This window comes from Bidens hawaiensis, unplaced genomic scaffold, assembly GCF_021521415.1.
Source record: "Bidens hawaiensis isolate Kalapana, Puna unplaced genomic scaffold, B.hawaiensis_p1.1 tig00023933_1, whole genome shotgun sequence".
Lineage (NCBI taxonomy): Eukaryota > Viridiplantae > Streptophyta > Magnoliopsida > Asterales > Asteraceae > Bidens > Bidens hawaiensis.
This window is the reverse complement of record NW_027493765.1, coordinates 51,865-72,839: the sequence shown is the minus strand read 5'-3', so window position 1 is coordinate 72,839 and position 20,975 is coordinate 51,865. Positions and strand designations below refer to the sequence as shown.

General features: G+C 33.2%; 1 protein-coding gene and 2 pseudogenes across 2 annotated transcripts; 1 reads left to right on the top strand and 2 right to left on the bottom strand.

Annotated features, from left to right (window-relative positions):
- The first annotated feature begins 47 nt into the window (after positions 1-47).
- On the top strand, positions 48-4,108 carry LOC143568332 (receptor-like cytoplasmic kinase 176; annotated as a pseudogene). Its single transcript, XR_013141559.1, has 6 exons — positions 48-129; positions 349-621; positions 1,910-2,045; positions 2,121-2,263; positions 2,346-2,469; positions 3,693-4,108. The product of XR_013141559.1 is annotated as a receptor-like cytoplasmic kinase 176 (transcript).
- A 497-nt stretch (positions 4,109-4,605) lies between these two features.
- On the bottom strand, positions 4,606-10,315 carry LOC143568321 (aspartyl protease family protein At5g10770-like; annotated as a pseudogene).
- A 2,720-nt stretch (positions 10,316-13,035) lies between these two features.
- Positions 13,036-16,719, bottom strand: LOC143568331 (aspartyl protease family protein At5g10770-like). The gene is made up of 2 exons (XM_077054511.1): positions 16,539-16,719; positions 13,036-14,372 (listed from the first exon to the last, which is right to left on the bottom strand). Exons 1-2 carry the CDS (start codon positions 16,702-16,704, stop codon positions 13,120-13,122), a joined length of 1,419 nt encoding a protein of 472 aa, XP_076910626.1. The 5' UTR covers positions 16,705-16,719; the 3' UTR covers positions 13,036-13,119.
- Between the last annotated feature and the right edge of the window lie 4,256 nt (positions 16,720-20,975).

Below are 20,975 nucleotides of genomic sequence, written 5' to 3'. Positions count from 1 at the left end.
AGTTTTCAACTTTTCATTCTTTGATCAAACAGTTTCCGCCCAAATTGACCAGAAGAACTCTAGGGTTTTGACCCCTAATGGGTTCTTGTTTCAGTGTGAGGTTGAAGATTGAAAGCTCTCGTCTTGATGGTAAGTATCTATCATCTTGAATTCTTGATTCTTTTTTCATTTTTTTTGGTATTAATATGATCTATGTTTGATTACCTGAGATGGGTTTCTGTAATTTGCTTAAATAAAAATTACATAAATAATATTATGATTAAGATTAAAACTTGATGTATGATTATGAATATATGATACTATGATCAAGATTTTGGGCCAAATGATATTAATAGTGTGTTTTAATAGGTAAGGTTACATCTGCATCAGTACCCGCCTAGTCCGAAGAGCCAAGCGGAGATTTTGGGATTGTCGAATTTGAAAATTTTCAGTTTTAATGTGTTAAAAGCCGCCACTAGAAACTTTCGGCCCGATAGTGTGTTGGGAGAAGGTGGCTTCGGGTCGGTTTTCAAAGGGTGGATTGATGAGCAATCGCTTGCAGCTGCAAAACCGGGTACGGGTACTGTTATTGCGGTTAAGAGGTTGAACCATGAAGGTGTTCAAGGTCATCAAGAGTGGTTGGTAAGTGTGAATTGTTGTGTGTTGTTTGGCTGTTAAATTGGATTTGGATTAGGGGGTTGTTTGGATATGGGTCTAAATCTTGATTATTTGCAATTGATGAACCTAATTTGAGATATTATTGTTCATATTTTAGAAAAAAAAAATATGTTTGCTTTTTCCTATAAAAGTGCCATTTTTGGTCTTTTTATCTTTTAAACTTATGCTTTTATCTTATTTCTCAAAATATTTTTTGTTCTATAAAAAATGATGTTTTTTTTTCTTATTTTGTTGTCATTTTATCCTATAGTTTTCTCTTACATTATTTGGCAATATTTAAACATGGATTTGCATTTTGGAACTTATTATTCGGTTCAAATCTTGATTATCTATAATTGTCAAAATCTAGTTTAGAGATTTTTATTCATATTTTAGAAAGAATGTCTATTTTTCCTATAAAAATGTCTAGTTTTGATTGTTTTATCTTTTAATCTAATACTTCTATTTTATTTCACAAACCCTTTTTATCTATAATAATGTTATATTTAATTTTATCATTTTATGATTTATCTAGTATTCTCTTGTGAAATCAAAGTTTGGCAACTCTTTAAACATAGATTTGTGTTTTGAAACTGATTATTGACTTAAATTTTGATTGTCTAAAGTTGATGAACCTAAATGGAGAGATTTTTATTCATAATATTTTAAAGAGTGTCTACTTTTTTCCCTAAAAATGTCATTTTTGGTCGTTTATCTTTTAATCTGATGGTTTTATCTCGTTTACACTAATCCTTTTTTCGTTAAAAATGTTTTTTTTTTTGTCATTTTATTTAGTTTCTGTTATATAATCAAAATTTAGCAACTATTTAGAATGGTTATTGGGGTCAAACTTCAAATGTTGATTATCTAAAACTGTCAGCCTAGTTAGAGAGTTTTTTTTTTTATCATATTTTACAAAAAAATGTCTACTTTTTTCGCATAAAAATGTCATTTTTGGCCTTTTTATCTTTTAATCTAATACTTTTACCTTATTTCACAAACCCTTTTTCCTACAAAAATGATACTTTTTCTTATTTTCATTAAGTATTCTCTTTCATAATCAAATTTTGTCAAACATTTGTAACATGTGATTAACTGATATTACAACTTCAACACAAAAAGCATGTGAAGACACTGTCCGGTTTTACATGAGCAAATTCAAAACGCGCATCCAAACACCCAATAAAGTTATCCATGCTCTTTGGTACCCGGTGCAGTTTAAGACATGCAATTAGTACTTTCTTTATCTGGTATTAAATTAATATTCTTGCAGGCAGAAATTAATTATTTAGGGCAGTTAAATCATCCAAATCTTGTTAAATTAATCGGTTATTGCCTAGAAGATGATCACAGACTCCTCGTGTACGAGTTCATGCCTCGAGGCAGCTTGGAAAACCATCTTTTCAGACGTGAGTTCTTGATATAATACCTCACATATTAAATTATCTACATTTATTATAATAATTACAATACTGTATTTACAGGAAGTTCTTACTTTCAACCTCTTTCTTGGAACCTTCGTATAAAAGTCGCTCTCGGTGCTGCAAAAGGACTTGCATACTTACATAGTCCCGAAGCTAAAGTTATATATCGCGATTTCAAGTCTTCCAATATATTAATTGATTCGGTATGTCTCAAATTAATGTTTTTACTTAGTTTAGCTTATTCTTTTGAGGTGTTTTGACATATTTACCCTTTACGTGTTTCAGAATTACAATGCTAAACTTTCTGATTTTGGGCTGGCAAAAGATGGGCCCGCGGATGGTCAAAGTCATGTCTCGACACGGGTTATGGGTACCCATGGATATGCAGCACCTGAATACATGGCCACAGGTAATTTGGGCTTTCTAATCATTTTTAGATAATTATTAAAAGTAAGGTAGATAATTTGAGTTTAATTGATCCTTTTATGGATAAATGGGTTGATTTGGGTTTTACTTTTTCTTTAGCGGGTGGGGAATGTTATGTTTTTAGGTTAAGTGGAAACATATCAAACAGGTTGAAAGTCACCCAAAGTGTATTTGAAATGCTTTACACTTTCTAAATCATTTTATGAAGAAAGAATTAGATTATTATTGTAGTAATATCATTGTATTTAACGCGTTTTCTACTTGCAAGATTTAGGGTGAAAAATAGTTGATGAGCTCGACTCGTTTAGAGTTCTATTCTAAAGCTTGAGCTTGGATGCTCTGCTTCTTTATTATTTATTAAGAATATGAATATCATTATTTTATTTATTTCTATTTATAATAATTTTAATTTTTATACTTATAGTGATGTATATTATTAATTATTTTTTCGTAACTTATATACAATGCCAATATATTAAATAAAAGTTATGTAAATAATAGGCCCAGTTAAGCTCAAGAGCCTTGTCAAGCTTGTTTAATAAAAGAACTCCAAAATAACCTGGTTCTCGTTGAAGCTCAACTCTAGGGGTGTAATAGAACCCAAGCTTGACTAGGCTCAAGCTCGGCTCGTGAGCTGTTTCCCAAGCTTGAGCTCGGCTCGTTTATTTTTTTGTAATCGTTTTTACGTATTATTTAATTATTATTTCTATATATAGTATAGTATATTATGTAGTTATTTTTATCATAGTTCTATAAATGATAAATATTATATATGTATATATTTCATACATTAGATAAAAGCTATATAAATAATAGGGATGTTCAGGCTCGCGAGCTAGCTTGAGCTCGATAAGTGAAGCTTGGGCTCGGGCTCGGGCTCGTTTATTAAACAAGCTTTATTTTAAGGCTTGAGCTCGAACTTGTTTAATCTCGGTTCGATTCGAGTTTTTAAGTAGTTAATCTTGAGTCGCTCATTTGCTAAATGTTGGCTTGACTCGTTTACACCACGGTCAGCCCAATTCAACATGATTCAAAATGAAAACGACAAATAAAGTTCATGGGTCAGCCCGACCCGACCCGGTTGCCACCTCTTAATAGTTAATATAAACCTTACTGCAGCCACCAACTTGAACAAAAATATGTGATTTGCAAGCTTTCGCAGTCTCATTTTAAATCTCACATAATTCTCTCATATTATTTATGAAGGCCATTTGACCGCAAGAAGTGACATATACAGTTTCGGCGTGGTCCTCCTTGAGCTTCTAACAGGTAGACGATGCATTGACAAAAACCGTCCATCTGGTGAGCAAATACTAGTCGTGTTTGCTAAACCATTTCTAACCAGCAAACGAAAGATTCTACATATTATGGACCCGCGCATCCAAGGCCAGTATTCTTCTGCTGTTGCAACACGGGCCGCCTTACTTGCCATGAAGTGTCTCATGAAAGAGCCCAAACACAGGCCCGATGCCGATGAGTTGGTTAAATCATTGGAGCAGATTCAAGAGCTGCAGAAAGCTTCTGAAAGTGTGAGAAATGAACCGGTTCGGAAAGATAGTGATGATAGTAAAGCCGGTTCTAGTTATCCTAGACCAGCTGGTTTGACTAGTGGTGGTGCTTAAGTATTGTTTGGTTATGGTTGTGTAACTTGGTCTAAAATGTGGGGATGATTTTAGTGTACAGTTTTGACTCGTTATAATATGCATTAGAAATTGGGCCATGTGTGTTCTATAATAATTGTGATTAACGTGACAACTAATTAACTTTTAATTGAAATTGAATAATTTTAAATAAATAAAAATTTTATATTATAACGAGCGGCAACCACAATTGAAAACTTTCGATTACCATGTTAAAAGTCATTGGACGTTAATTTGGATCTGCACGGTTGATGGAAAGTTGAAATAGAACACGATCACCAAGAACTACCAACAAAGATGAACAATATTTAGATTGCAAAAACAAATAATTAACAAAACATATATAACATCAATAAACTGAATATATTAGACATTTTGATTAAATGATACATAAGGGCTTTGGAATACCAACTTATTATGATACAATATAGTGAAAATCAACAAAGCCTATACCATGTGTCATTGTAACTCATTTGTGTTTAAGCACATCCTCCTGACGCAAACCCTATCTTTCTAGCACCCAAATCATACACACCAGCCATTGTCATTTGTTGAGTATTCCCCCATATACCAACATGATTATCATTATCATACCTGCGAAAGCTAAGCACACTTGATCAATCCCAAATATAATAAATATCCCTGAAAGTGGAACATCCACTTATGTGTCTTCACCCCAAAGAACACCAATTTTTGGGACCTTCACTGTCTCATAATTGCTAAAATCATAACATGTATCAAATATTGCAAGTGGTGTAGTTAATGGATATTCCGCCATTTGTGTCCTAAATTCGTCCCTTAGAGCCGAGTAGGCCGTATAAGGGAGCCTGGTGATCACGGTTCCTGAGTCTATAATCATACCTGATGTCTTAAACACTGTTGGACTTATTTGTTAGCTTGGTTCCTCCAACATACATGGACACAAGCTCAAGACCATATAACGAGCCGCCTATTGTTGTGAATGGTGTGTACTTAACATTACTAGGAGTTCCACTATTTCCAAATGTTAAGTAGCCGGTTGAGCTAGACAAAGGAAGACAATACGAGAAAACTTTCCCGTATTTGTCAGCAGCTTGCAACACGATGGACAACTTGTCTTGACCGAGTCCTAGCAGCCCAGCGAAGCCTTTAAAAAGTCCTTCGTTGTCTTGACCACACCCAAAATAGAAATTATCAAATATGTCTTCTGAAGATAGTGTAAGTTTTTCTTTTCCAAAGAACCCAGCCGTGAATGATCCATCGCCGTATCTGATAGTGTATACGCATGTGGATGTGAAGCAGCGGGGTTCAAACCCTGTTGCGGAAGGGAGCGCTGAGCACTCAGTCGAGGTGCATGAAATGTTGGTATAGGTGGTTGACATTGAGGGTTCAAATATTGGTTCTTGTTGGCTATAGCATTGTCCATCACATAGCTGGCACTGGATCCAGGTTAGGTCGCTCCCAGTGTCGAAAATGAGTGTAAGGTCTTTTTTCGGGGTGCCAAAACCAATAGTCACAATGTAGTTACCGGTTCCAAATGTTCTTCCAGATTTTGCTGGGAGGGTGGTCTTGGAGTCTAGTATGCCTTGTTTGCTTGTGTTGGTTGTTAACCTAGCCCTAAGTGAGTTAACCCTTGATTGATCTTGGGTTAAGGTTTCTTCCAAGGTCAAGGGTTTCACCATGTCTTTATTGAACTTAGAACATCCATGTTTGTGAACTACTTCCAATGATCCCCTTTTCTTGTCATCTAGTTCATAGAATTAGTTTTTTGTTTAGAAAATGTTTGGAAAGAATTAAATTACATATTTGCATGGTTAATGAATTAAATCATAAGTATGTATCTCGTTTGAGAAATTGTATCTTCTATGATCGATAATTGACTCGAGCCCGAGCTTGATTAAGCTCGTCATGGTTGATCGGGTCATTTAAGATAAATGAGAGTCTAAGCTGAGCAAGTTGGGAATTGAGATCGGACTACCCTTGTTTCGAGCTCTATTAATGTTAAAGCTCAAGGCTCGTGAGTATTTAGTTTTTTTTCAAACTCGAGTTCGGCTTCTTGTATGTTAATAATCTAACTCTTTTATTTATATATTTTGTAACTATTTTAAGTATATTCTTTTTAAATTACAAACTATAAATTTTACATATAACTTAAATACACACTACTTTTATCATAATTTAGTATGCAATAACGATTATACAAATATTTATATAACAAATTAAAAAAAGGTTTATAAATAAGAGCAGGTGTAGTGTACGTCAACCCTACTCCACCTCATCCCTCATTGCCACCCAAACAATTATGGGTAGGTATCAAAATTTATCAAATTAAGCACCTACTTAACAGCTTAATGGGATTTAGTTAATTAGTTAAACCAATACACATCTTTAGTTAAAGTTTCATTGTCAATTTGTCAGTGACTTGCAACAACTATTTCATCTTTGTTCTTTTAGTTATACCACTACATATAAATGAATAGAATCATTTAAACTCATAAGCCTAGTTAAGCTCCAAAGGTAAAGGTTGTGCTGGTACTTATTTATAATGGCTCCAATATGGGTCCGAGGTTTGAGTTCTTTTAAACTATACTAGATTAGAGTCCGTGTTCCACACGGGTGAAAAATATAATAAAAATAAAAAATTGTATATGTAATACATTAATTATAAGTGAATTAACAATATATCATTTAGAAGTCAAGAAATTCAACATAATAACTACTTAAGTGGAGTTGGTAAGCATCTTTTGTTTGAAACGAGGTTTTGGGTTCGAGACTTGTATCACACAATAATTTATTTCTCAAAATTTTACAAAATGCTATCTTCATATGAAGATTAATATATAGTTAGATTAGATTAGATTAGATATGCTCATTTCTAGAATTCTAATTTTTAGTTAGCAGAATAAGATTGTACAAGTATTTAATATGTTAATGTTATATAAAAGTATAAGGTGCTATTTTTCTTTTGCTTAAAACGTCTACAAGGAACTTACGTCTGTGGGCGCACATATATAAGCTTCTGAATACTGTTTGTTTTTTAAAAAAATACAGATCTGAAAAATGTTTTTCTGGTTTTAAAAAATAAGCTATTGTTTAACTTCTTCACACTTCTTAACATTCTACCAACACCCAACGTCCAACATCACCACCACGCACCGTGCGCCACCACCACCACCCATCGTGCGCCACCACCACTGTACACTACCCACCACCACCACCCACCGTCGGCCACAACCATCGTCCACTACCACCACCCACCACCACTATCCACCACCACCCACTGTCCGCCACCAACATTGTCCACCACCCACCACCCACCACCACCGCCGTCCATCACCACTACCACCACCCCGTCGACCACAACCATCGTCCACTACCACCACCACCACCGTCCACCGCCCACCACCACTACCCACCGTCAGCTGCCACCACCGTCTACCACCACCACCCACCGTCCACCACCCACCACCAACCACCGTCGGCCACTACCACCACCACCGTCCATCACGACCACCCACCGTTCACCGCCTACCACAGTCGTCTGCCACCAATCGTCCACCACCACCCACTTCCACAGTTCGTACATTACCACCAATTATTTTAGCAGTATACAGACGTTAAGTGACTTCTATCTACTGTGATATATATGATATGTAACTAATTTTCAGCTTATGCAGATGATATCCTGTTTATAAAATAAACAGTATTATATTTTCAGATTGGAGATCTTCATACCACGTCTTCAGCTGCAGATACCATAACTTCAGTTGCAGACATGAAATCAGATAGAATTAGATTGCAGACAATTTTTGTCTTAAAAAACAAATAACACCTAATTAAATGATAAAAAACAACATGTTTGTGTACTATCGGTAAAAGTCCTCAAGGGAGACCCCGAATCTATTACCATTTCCCATCCCTAAAATTTGAAGAAAACCATAAAAAAACTTACAATTTTATCTGTACATCAGCATTCTGTATAATAAATAATGTGTTCATCAATAAAAGAAAGTGTTACTGTTTTTGGACTTTCAGTTTCAATTTACACACTTTTTATTTAATAGTTGGCTGCTCTCGCGAGGCTTTTGGACACTTGTGATGTTCATTAAACTAAAGCAAACTAATGCATAAAACAAAAACGCATTTTCTTTCTCATGCTTGGCTAGCCAGTGACAGTACTTCTTTTTTAAAAGGCATATATATTATACTAGTGACAATTTTTTTTATGTATTATTAAAAGGATGAATCGAAATTAAAATGTTATTTTTGTAATTATTGATTAATTGACGTGTGTGGACTAAGTAATTTGTACGCATTGGTGTGCACATCCATGAAGATAATCATACCTATAGTCCTACTCTCCTAGTGGTGGTTGCTAAGGGTCCAATTTCATTCCTGGCATGAAAGGGATTTTTTAGGAGACTCACGTTACCAAAAACTTTCTACATTCACATACTTTAGTATCTCTAGAATATCCTTTTATATTCACATTGAGTTATATTTTGATCAATACTAGCATTCTAAATATACTCATGATAATGTTATTGTGGCTGACATAAATTTTATGCCAACGGGTTACATAAATTTCATCCTTTCATTTCATGCGTGCATGTGAGAGTATGCATATATGGGCGAAATAAATTTATGTATATGGGTATAGGTGATAAAAATTTCATGCATATGCACGAGTATGTATGAAATGATTGTATATATGTACTTTTTTGTGTGGTTGTATAGAAATGATTCGATGCATAAATTTATGTCCAAGGGTAACATAAATTCATATATTTATGTCTGCGGGTGACATAAATTTAATGCATATGCAGGAATATGCATAATTTTTTGTCTACGGGTGACATAAATTTCACACATATGCACAAATACAAATTTCAAGCATCTGCGTGTGTATACACATGTTTTTTTTCGGTCATAAAGAAGAATTCAATGATAAATTAAAGTTGTTAATAAGTCCATCATCTCATTGTGTTATATAAGTGCTACAAAAGCGGTGCATCAATGTTATAAAAATGTTGCATCACTTACATTATTAATAGTGATGCGACGACACTTTTGTTACGTGATACTAAAATCTCTTGATGTTAATTACAAAAGTTTAAAAATTGTAGCAACTTAAAAGTTCTGCTTTGAGATATGATATTAGTCAGGCATTAGTGATTTATATTTACAATTTTACATCAAAGATTAAAAAACTTAAGAGGCTTTATATTTAGTATGCTAAATTGCCTTTAAAAGAAATTCTAATTTGCTAAACTATATATTATTGATTACTAAATTATATAAAAACATAATTCTTTTGAAAATGCGTGTATTACCTATAAGATTTATTAACAATTTCTGTAGCGAATGATTTATCATGCATGAGTTTTTTACAATTGATAAAAATTTGCCCAATGTATGTAACACCTTACAAATTATATGTAATCCACTATTTTATTTTTATCAGCCAAATAGTTATTCGAGGAAACAAAGTGCGAAATCTAGTGAATTACTGAAGAATAATTTAAAAAAAAAATACGTACACATAAATTCATATAAAGTTTAGCCATGTCAATGAAGATTCCTAAATAACACTTTTTTTAACAATCGTGACAGTTAAACCATCATCACTTGAAAAGATAAATATTTATCCAAAACCTTGTTACCGCTAGACCAAAGTCGGCAATGTTGCAAGTCAAAGTTATAAATAACACGAGGCTAGTTACTACAAAAAATCGCTTTGTAAGTAAATGGTTTAGAATAAGATATTTAATTTACTTTAACTATGACGTTATGTATATTCACCCTATAATTAATTTGATGTCTTCACATGTTTATCTAGACACACATGCACAAACACACAACATTTATGAACATTATTTTTAAACTTCATTTTGCTACGTAAAAATGGCTAGTGATAAAGCTAGCTTGTTGCCTGTTTGCCTTCTATTTCGAGAAAAACAATAATTAAGATATAGATTGATTAAAAATATACATACAGAAGAAAGAGAAGAAATCTAGGCTTTGCAAAGGGAAAAACCAACCTTTATTGGATGGGTTACAAAATGAAGATGGAAATAAAGAGTTTAGCCGGAGGGTATGATAATTGTCTTCATCACTTGTGTCGACCACAAATTCTTTTCTAGCTGCAACCAAATATAAGTAAAGAGAAAGAGAACAAATAAGCAAGATAAGAGAGTTGGGTGACGACATTATCTACATGTTTCTCTTTTTGCACCTTCACGTCCCATTATTTATAGTCGTAGAACCGCGAATTTGTTTGTTAAGGTCAATTGTTTTCATAGAATAAATTACATTTAAGTATAAACTTAACAAATGTTATAGAAAATATAAGATAAAAAAGACAAGAATAAAGAATCAGATTTGATTAAGGCCATATTAGTCTCGTAGGTTACGCCATTCACGGTATTAGAGTACACGAAGTGGGAGATGGAAACCCCGGGGAAACGCTAGCCTAGGTCGGGAATACCACCCCGGATCGAATCCAGGGGTTTCGTTTCACCAGATTTTGAGGAATTCCCTCTGGTTTCTCAGTGTTCCATTTTGATGATTTTGGCCTTTAGAAAAAGTAGGATGACACCATCATGTTTCAAGAAATATGAAAAGGGAGGGTGGGGCGTGGAAAAAACTGGCGTGACATGCGAGAAAAATTAGGAAAAAAGGGATGCTCCCTCCCATGTTAGTTGTATTCCCATCACTTGACATATGCACCCCAATGTTGTATATATCTTTCTTTCATTTACAGCTACATCAACTGTATGCTCAATAACGTTTCAAAAGTCATAATCTTTCAGAAATTCCTCCATCTTTGTTGACCATACTTTGTTGTGTAATTTTGTTAATACTGGAAGTTCTCCAACCACCATCGTGTCTTTCCTATATTTACTTTCTTTTCTGGTTTATTCTTTTAATTGGAATTGATTTCCGATCACGAAACCAATCTCCAATAAATAACCAAACACCATAAATTTTTCTTTTCTAATTCATTAAGAATAGCATTCTTGATTATAATACAATTTTGTTAAACACAAAACTTGCTTTTAAAACATGGATTCCACAAACTTGAACACTTTCTCGCAGTTTGGTTTTTATTTTTGTGCTTCTAGAATTTTTTCAATTAAAAACAATTCTCACCCGGTAATCTCTTTGCTTGATGAATGACTCGCCTGGTTACCTTCTAACTTTAATTAATGACTTGGTTGCTTCTCTTTTCCGTAGTTACCTTCTTGGTTGCTTCGATAATTTTTTTTTATTATATTCAACACTTTATTGAGCAGGCTGCCTTCTTGGTTTCCGTTCTAAAATTTGGTTTTGAGGTAATAGCTTGCTTCAAAATAATAATAATAATAATAATAATAATAATAATAAATAACTACCTGCTCGTGTGGTTTCAAAATAGTTCCACCGACTTCCTGCGACTAATTTCAAAAAATATGAGTTCTGACCTCATTAACCTTATTGCTTCGATATAGTTCTTGTTGTGATCGGCCTCTTTCTTTGATTCTACCATGAGCTTGGTATAGCTTTGATATCAATTGTTGGCCTAGATGTAACAAAAATCAGATCAAGCAAACGAACACGAGATATTGTGATGACAACCCTTAACTCTTTTCATATAATCAAATGAGCTTAACAAACAAACTTTATGAACATACGAAAAAAGAGACTTCTTTTGACACAAAAAATAAAAAAATAATAATAGCCTAGACCTCTATTACAATAAATAAGCTTTAATAAAACATAACAAAGTAAACCCTTAACCTTACTAATAATTCAAGATTAATCTTCAATAACTAATTTACTGCTCATAGAAGTTGCTAGCTAACAACAATCGAGGGACTGCCAACTAGTGATGAACAGTTTTGTGTTGATTCCTGGTAGCGGCCAAACACAATTGCTATAGGTATCGTTATTCGTTTTTCATGTTTTTAGTCTCAGTACTACTCAACTTTGGTACTACCGTTGGTACATGTACATAACCGATAAGATTGGTACCTTATTTGGAATAGTTTCACTCATTTTTGGTTTGGTATTTTTCTTATGGTACTGATCTCATCTCTACCACCAATTGTTTTAACTGCAAACTAACTACACTTTCACCAAGAGTTGTGTAATTTGAACAAAACCCTATGATGGTTGTGTAAGGAATGTTTTGATCTATTTTACATACGTGTACACGTTTTCACATCATAGTATCCATATACTTGTATTTGCTTGTTTTTTTTTTCCTTTTTTTTTCGTTTGAGAATTCGTGAGTAGAATCAAAATATTTTAATCTCAAAGTGATTTCCTGGGCCAGCTGAGAGGGTGTACGAGCCAGATAACCGGCCAACACATGCAAATAAAATATGACTAGATTTTGATTGTCGTATAATTATTGGCACAATTTTTTTTATTAACCCATTTAATCAAGTTTTAATTGTTGAGCCCCAACCAAAATTAAAAACTAAAGGAATATAAAAACTAAATAAAAAATAAGAGAATTAGCGGCCGATTAAAATTTCTTCTTTGTTGCCAATAACGCTAAGGGGGCTTCACAAATTATTGGTTAGCCATTAGCTATTACGGTATTTGCTTTTAATATTATAATTTTGCTATGCTTATTGTTATAACATTAATCGCCGTTTAAAAAAATAGCTTATATTATTTTCGCTACTCGTTAAGGCATACGGGTCTTTTCATTTTGACTCGACCGCGATATTTAAATCCTCATAGACGACCATGGTGATTTCATTGCACGATTCGCATAGATACATGCTCGGGGTATTTTAAAACTTTAAAACCTAAACACAAATCTTTATAGCATAAAAAAATTCAATCTACAGATCATAAAAACAAATAAATAACAAAACAAAACACCAACAAACTGAATAGATTAGACAATTTGATTAAACGATACGTAAGGGCTTTGGAATACAAACTTACTCTGGTACAATATAGTGATAAGCAGCAAAGCCTATGGTCATACACCTTGTGCCATTGAAATTCATTTGTGCTCAAGCACATCCTCCTGATGCAAACCCTATCTTTTTGGTACCCAAATCATACACAACAGCCATTGTCTTTTGTTGAGTGTTCCCCCATACACCAATATCATTATCATTGTCATTACCCGCGAAAGCTAAGCACACTTGACTAATATCAATTGCATAAAATCTCCCTGAAATTGGAACATCCATATATGTGTCTTCACCCCAAAGAACACCGATTTTTGGGACCTTAATTGACTGAAAATTTCTTAGATCATAACATGTATCAAGTAGGTCTGTTCGTGTAGTCGAAGGGTAATCTGTCATTTGCGCCCTAAACGCGTCTCTTAGAGCCGAGTAGGCCGTATAAGGGAGCCTGGTGATCACGGTTCCTGAGTCTATGATCATACCTGATGTCTTAAACACTGATGGACTTATTGTGAGCTTGGTTCCTCCAACATACAAGGCTGCAAGCTCGATACCATATAAAGAGCCACTTGTTGTGGTGAATGGTGTGTACTTAATATTACTAAAGGTTCCACTAGTGCCAAAAGTTAAGTACCCGGTTGAGCTAGATTGCGATGGAAGACAATATGAGAAAACTTTCCCGAATTTGTTAGCAGCTTGTGACACAATGGATAGCTTGTCTTGACCGAGTCCTAGCAGCCCAGCAGCACCATAAAAGAGCCCTTGGTTCTCTTGACCACACCCAAAATAGAAACCATCAACTATATCTTTTGAAGATATTGTAAGTTTCTCTTTTCCAAAGAACCCGATCGTGTATGATTTGTCGCCGTACATGATAGCGTAAGCGCATGTTGATGAGATGCAACCAGGTCTGTTCCTTGTTGCAGAAGCGAGCCCCGAGCACTCACTTGAGGTGCATGAAATGTTGGTATATGTGGTTGACATGGAGGGTTCAAATATTGGTTCTTGTTGTCTATAGCAGTGTCCTGCGCATGGTTGGCACTGGATCCAGGTTAGGTCGCTCCCGGTGTCAAAAACGAGTGTAAGGTCTTTTTTCGGGGTGCCAAATCCAACAGTCACAATGTAGTTTCCTGATTCGATTGTGCTACCGGATTTTGCTGGGAGAGTGGTCTTGGAGTATAGTGTGTCTTGTTTGCTTGTGTTGGTTGTTAACCTAGCCCTGAGTGAGCTAACCCTTGATTGATCTTGGGTTATGATTTCTTCCATGGTTAAGGGTTTCACAATGTCTTTACTGAACTTAGAACATGGTCCATGTTTGTGAACAACTTCCAGTGATCCCCTTTTCTTGTCACCTAGTTCATAGAATTAGTTTTTTATTTTGGAAATGTCTGGAAAGAATATTAAATTGTATCTCCTATGATGGATGGTCGAGTCAACCCCAAGTTAAATTAAGCCCATTGTCGATTGGGTCATTTAAGTGTCGAGCCCGACCTTGATTAACCTCGTGGTTGATTGGGTCATTTAAGTTAGATAAGGGTCTAAGCTAAGCAAGTCGGGAGCTGAGTATTTAGTTTTTCAAACTCTAGTTCGGCTTCTTATGTACTAATACTCTAACTCTTTTGTTTATGTATATAAGTTATAACTAGTTTTACATATTTATTTTAGAAATTATAAATTTTAATATACTAAATCAACTATGTATCTTTTGTTTTGAAGACAAAACACAAAATAGTTATTCTATATAAGTTAACATAATTAGAAAAAATAAAAATTAAAAATGCATATTTTTAAATTTGAAGTGTTATTTAACCACAATTCTCACATGTAAGCATTGATAATCATGTAATAAATTAAAAAGTCTCATCATCTACTAGCCAATGTTGTTTATAATAATTGCTATGTATTACAACTATTATTTTTATAGTGTCCTACTCTCCTAGTGGTGGTTGCTATGGGTTCAATTTCATTCCTGACACGAAAGGGTTTTTGAAGGAGACTTAACGATTCCAAAAACTTCCTATATTCACATGTACAATAGTATCTATGGAATATCTTTTTATATTCACACTGACTTATATTTTGAAATACAACCAACTAGTCTGTGGGGTAACAACTAGCGATTAATCCGCGGTTAAATTGGCATATAGTAGAGATTTTACAACCGTATACAAGTATGTATATACGTGTATTTGTTTGTGTTGTATAGAAAGGATTCTATAAAAATATAACTTTTTATTTATTTTTTTTGAAAATCAACTTTCATTTAAAGGCAGACAAGCGAAGCTAGAAGTCACAAACAGGGTTTTACCTATAGTCAAAGAAATGACCCCACACTAAAAAGAATAATATAGTGTTAAATTTCGATCGTTCACATAAAATTGTGTTTCCATCATTTACGTATAAATCGTTCACATGGATGATAGAAGTCGCTAATCAGGTCATCACTTCTTTATGTTATATAAAGTACTATAAAAGCGGTGCATCAATGTTACAAAAATGATACATCACTTACATTAATAGTGATGCGACACTTTTGCTACGTGATATTAAAATTAATATATGTTAAAAGACATTTAAAAATGTAGCAACTCAAAACTTTAACTTTTAGATACGAAATTAATTAGTCGCTAGTCAGACTATCTCCAAAGCATGAGATAAATTATGTCCTTAGTGGCCCTTGGTAGCCCTTAACCATTGGAGAGCCTTGTCGTTAGCAACCAAGCCCTTCCATAAGGGCTTTGGTTTTTGTTGCCTTTTGAAGATGAGGTGAGCCCAAATTAAAATAAAAAGAGTTTTATATGTGATGAGGTGGAAATTAAAGAAGATAACGATATTTATAGGGTTGGAGATGAAATTGAGATTTGTAAGAATTTATAAAGATATTATGTGACAGTTAAGGACGTCTAAATGCATAAACATTGGAGACGGTCTCAGGCTTTAGTGGTATATATTTTATGTAGCGAATGATTTTTGTCATACATGAATGTTACAAATATTGATACTCCAAAAGTTATTAAACAATCCACTATTTTCTCATTCAAAAGTTATTCGAGGAAATAATGTGCGAAAATTTAGTGAACTACAGTATAGTTAAATTAATATTAGTTTAACCACATCTAATATTGCTTTGTTTATAAAACGGTGATTTACACTCTCTAACTAATACTCCTAAATCGCATTTTTTTTACAATCTCGAGACTTTAATCATCACCACTTGAAAAAAATAAATACTTATCTAATATCTTGTTATTGCTTGACCAACGTCCTTTTTATTTGTCTTATATAATAACTATTTAGTCTATGTTGCAACTTGCGAGTCATAATTTAAATAAGAAAAAGAGGTTAGTTATTAGAAAAAAAATCACTTCATAAATAAAGGATTTATTTATTATACTGTAACTAACTATGACGTTATGTATATTCACCATGTAATTTGATGTTTTCACATGCTTATCTGGATTATATACACATGCACAACCACACATAAAATGGGTAAGAACTATAGAGAGATTGCAAACCTTTATTGGATGGGTTACAAGTTGAAGATGGAAACAAAGAGCTTAGCCGGAGGGTATCATAGTTGTCTTCACTTGTGTCCACCACAAACTCTTTTCTAGCTGCAACCAAAACTAAGTAAAGAGAAAGAAAACAAAGAAGCAAGATAAGAGAGTTTGGAGACCACATTTCTACTTTCTCAATGATGCTTCTCTTGCACCTTCACATATTCCATTATTTATAGAGGTAATTAAGACCTTGAATTTTCAAATAAGTTAGAAAAAAATATCTGATTTTTAAGATAAAATCATTTTAAAAGAATAAATTATTATAAGGTATAATATAAAATTAATAAATATAATAGAAAATAGATGATAAAAAACAAGAAGAGAGAATCAGATTTGATTTAAGGCACATCAGTCTAGCAGGTCTAGTTATGGCATTCACGGTATTAGAGCACACAAAGTGGAAGACTGGAACTCCCGGGAAACATCGATTCTAGCCGGGAATACCAAGGACGAATTGATGTAACTCACCAAAAAATAAACACACAAAATTTGCATTTAATAGTTAGACAAGACATTACCTGTTTGGCTATTTTAATTACAATGCAGTTTGAAAAAAATATTGTAAATAGGCGGAAACATAAAAAACTATGACGACTTGTCAATATCGGTCCATCAAGTTCACCGACTTATGAGTTAGAGTTTGAAATTACCAACAATTTCCATTTTGATGTTTTTGGCCTTTGGGAAAAAATAGAAAAAGGTCGGGTGACAGTGACACTATTATGTTTGGGGAAATACGAGAAAAACTGGAAAAATATGACGTGGTATGTGAGAAAAATGGGATGACTCCCTCCCATGTTGGTTGCATTTCAATCACTAATTTGATTGCTAATTGTTGATAACTAGATTGATTAATGCTCATTCATCACTTCACTTGATATTCTCTCAACATCCTCAAATGACCATTTTCGTCGACTACGTATTCATTTTTTGGTACATAATTTTCTCGTCATTGTTGAAAACATCTTATTACTTCTCGTAATTTCACCATTTTATTCCTTCAAACGACATTATGTTTAAAAGGTTTCTTTAAAAGTTTCGACAGTCAAACACGGTCGTCTTATCTTCAGTTATTAGCATTTCCCGGCCACAAGGAAGCCTCCCCTTGTGTATAATCATTGGGGGATCTTATAAGGGGGGCAACGTGGGCCATTCATCTTTTTTGCTTATTAGGGTAAATTTTTCCATAAAAAAAGAAAAAAAAATTATATGTACTAAGTATGGCCTATCCATATTATTTGAGCCTGGCCCATCCATATTATTTGTGTCCGACTCATCCATACCAAACAGTGTTTAACATTTAGTCCAATCCCAATAATTTTTTAACAAATAAGAAAAACACTAACAATAAACTCCTCGTCTTTGTTTGTTTAAAAAACTGATTTTTTGTATGTAAGAACAGTAATTTGAACGATTGAATTTAGAGTTGAATGATTGAATTAGTGTTTTAGTTGAAAGATTGAATATAGAGTTTTTATTGTTTGACTTGACCCGAATCGGATTGCCGACCTGAAACTTAGAAGCAGGAAAGAAAACTTGAGTCTCATGAATTTCGGCCCATCCATACTAAATGTTCAAAATCCGTCACCGTGTATAATTGCAGTGACTAGAGCATGTAACAAATGAAATTGTAGACGTAAGACTAGACTTTTATTTTATTTGTTGACATTTCCTTAATTTGTATATCTTGTGATTTCTGGTAATCTTGCGTCCATCTCGCTTGTTGGGTCTTCACTTATAGTACAGTCAAGGCAATAAATTAGTCCACCATTCTTAGCGGTCTTCGACGTGGGAATTGGGGTAATTTGGAAGTCTTTGCCCATGCATTAATTTATGACGGTTTGTTATATAACATTATAAACTACATATTTAAACTTTATTTTTAATAAATGATACTTTTAAAAACCCTCTAAAGTGGCAAGACACGAAAATAAATAATTAGGTTGTCCCACAAGCCTTTTAAACTAGTTGTGTTACATGCCCTAACCCGTTAACACGCTTACAAATGTCAAAAACAGAGATATACAATAACGTGGCGAGAGCTACGCAGTTAATGCGGAAAAATATCGGATATCGGTCAAGGACCGATATTTGAGAAATCGATTATCACAGTGAGATATCGGTAATTTTAATATCGTGTAAAATTCATATATATAGCAATTTAACGCTAATAATTCAGATTAATCTCCTACCATTAACAAATTAACCTTTTGCAAATTGCAAAACACTAACAATCGCAGCAAGTAAGAATTGATTAAGACTTAAAACAATTATATTAAACACTAAAAGTTGATAATTAAGACTTAACGCAATGATATCGAGAACATCGGTGATATATCGGTCAAATATTAGTCCAATATCGGCCAATTTGTTGATATTATCGATACAGATATTCTGACGTATATATCGCCAAGGGACCGATAACCGATATGTCGCTGATATATCGGTGATATATCGATTGCATTGGGCGAGAGATTAAAAGGTGACAAAAACCTTTATTAGAATATTAAACTTAAATACAAAAATATAAGCATACCCTATAACTCACACAAACTATTAGTTTTCTAACAACGCAAATAATCAGTTGATCGTTATTATAAGTAGATTTGAACAAGCAAACAAACAATGAATCCATATGATTATAAACCAATTCAAATGCCACAGTTCTAGCTAGACACACCAAAATACACAACTCTTTCTAACTCTATGTAGCATTACTTCATTTTCATTTCAGACAAGTGATCAAGTACGACAGAGCGCTGCTACTTTGAACCGACGTGCCCTAGAAACAGACCGCAAATCTGTTTAAGAGAATTGTGCTAAACACAAGCCCGGTTCACCATTATCTTTTCTTGTTAAACACATATTGTCGGTTGGGTGTGCTCATTAAATCTAGAGAGAACTTCAATTTTAGTCCCTGTGGTTTTTTAAAATTATCAATTTTGGTCCAATAGTTTATTTTAGGCTTTTATGGTACAATAGTTTCAATTAACTATCAGTTTTAGTCCAACCTACTAACGTCATCCAACAACCGTTAGTTAATACAACTTTGAGGGGTTTTTTTTTATATTTTTCACAAACATTTAATTCATATGAATATTTCTTTTTTCTACTAAATATAAGCTTTATACTTTTTGTTATTTTCTAACTATTATGGTTTATTATATTTGTTTATATATAAATAAATATATTCTTTTTTATTTTTTTTTAAATACTTTTTTGAAATCGGAGCTTTTATGCAACTACATATTTATTTATATTTGACTACTTTTATTATTACTTTTTATAGCCGTAATAGCATATAGGCTTTAAAAAGCAAAATATTTATTTTTTAAGTTTCATTTTAATTCTACACTTTATTAAGTATAAATGATTTAAAAAAATTAACTTTTCTGTTTCTATTTCTTGGTGGTAAAAAACGCATATGTTGATCTTATATTATTATTTTGTTCAACTTTTCAATTGACGGAGGGTTATTGAAAATCTGTTTATTAATTTTAATTCTTGGTTTTTATTTTTTTTAAACAACTAAATTTTTGTACTCTATATTTCATATCTTAATCACCTTACTAGCCCATCAAAATGGAAATGACTTCTTAGTTTATAGTTAATTATGGTACATAATTTAATTTAAAATTGTACTTCAAAATAAAACTAAATACAATGTTTTTAAAGTCGACATACTATTACAACTATAGAAGGTTAAAAAAATTTGAAAGTATTTAAATATAAATAAATAAATATACACTTACATAAAAGCGTCAGTTTTGAAAATATATATATATATATATATTAAAAATAAAAGTGTGTAGATATTTATATATAAACAAATATAATAAACCATAATACTAAAAAGTAACAAAAATTATTAAATTAAAAGTTTGTAAAAAATACAAAAAAGCCCCTCAAAATTGTATTAACTAACTGTTGGTGGATGGCGTTAATGGATTGGACTAAAACTGATAGTTAATTGAAACTATTGTACCATAAAAGTCTAAAATAAACTATTGGATCAAAATTGATAATTTTAAAAAACTATAGGGACCAAAATCGAAGTTCTCTCTTAAATCTATTTAGCAGCATGTTGAGGACTATTTTATATGGGTTTCAGGCTGATGATCCAAGTTTGAGGACAAACTTCTTCAAAGAGGAAGAGAATGATAGCGATCAAGTTTCTCTAAAATTGTTAGACGTTAAAAATGAATAATCGGGTCAGCTCGGCAACGCTAAAAAACTGTAACCAGATGGTAAAATTGCTAAAATGGACTACCCGTGACCGAAGATCTGTCACTAAAGAACAAGCCGATGAGTCGGCTCATTCGTTTACTCCTACCCGACGATCCACCATGACCCGGTTATAGTCACGTCTTCTGCCATGCAACGTTTGTTTAT

Excerpts from the sequence above, each read along its gene's own strand:
- LOC143568331 (XM_077054511.1), bottom strand. The coding sequence starts at position 16,704 with ATGTGGTCTCCAAACTCTCTTATCTTGCTTCTTTGTTTTCTTTCTCTT. Across the intron at positions 14,373-16,538 it reads TTGTAACCCATCCAATAAAG|GTGACAAGAAAAGGGGATCA; the intron begins GTTTGCAATCTC and ends TCTATGAACTAG.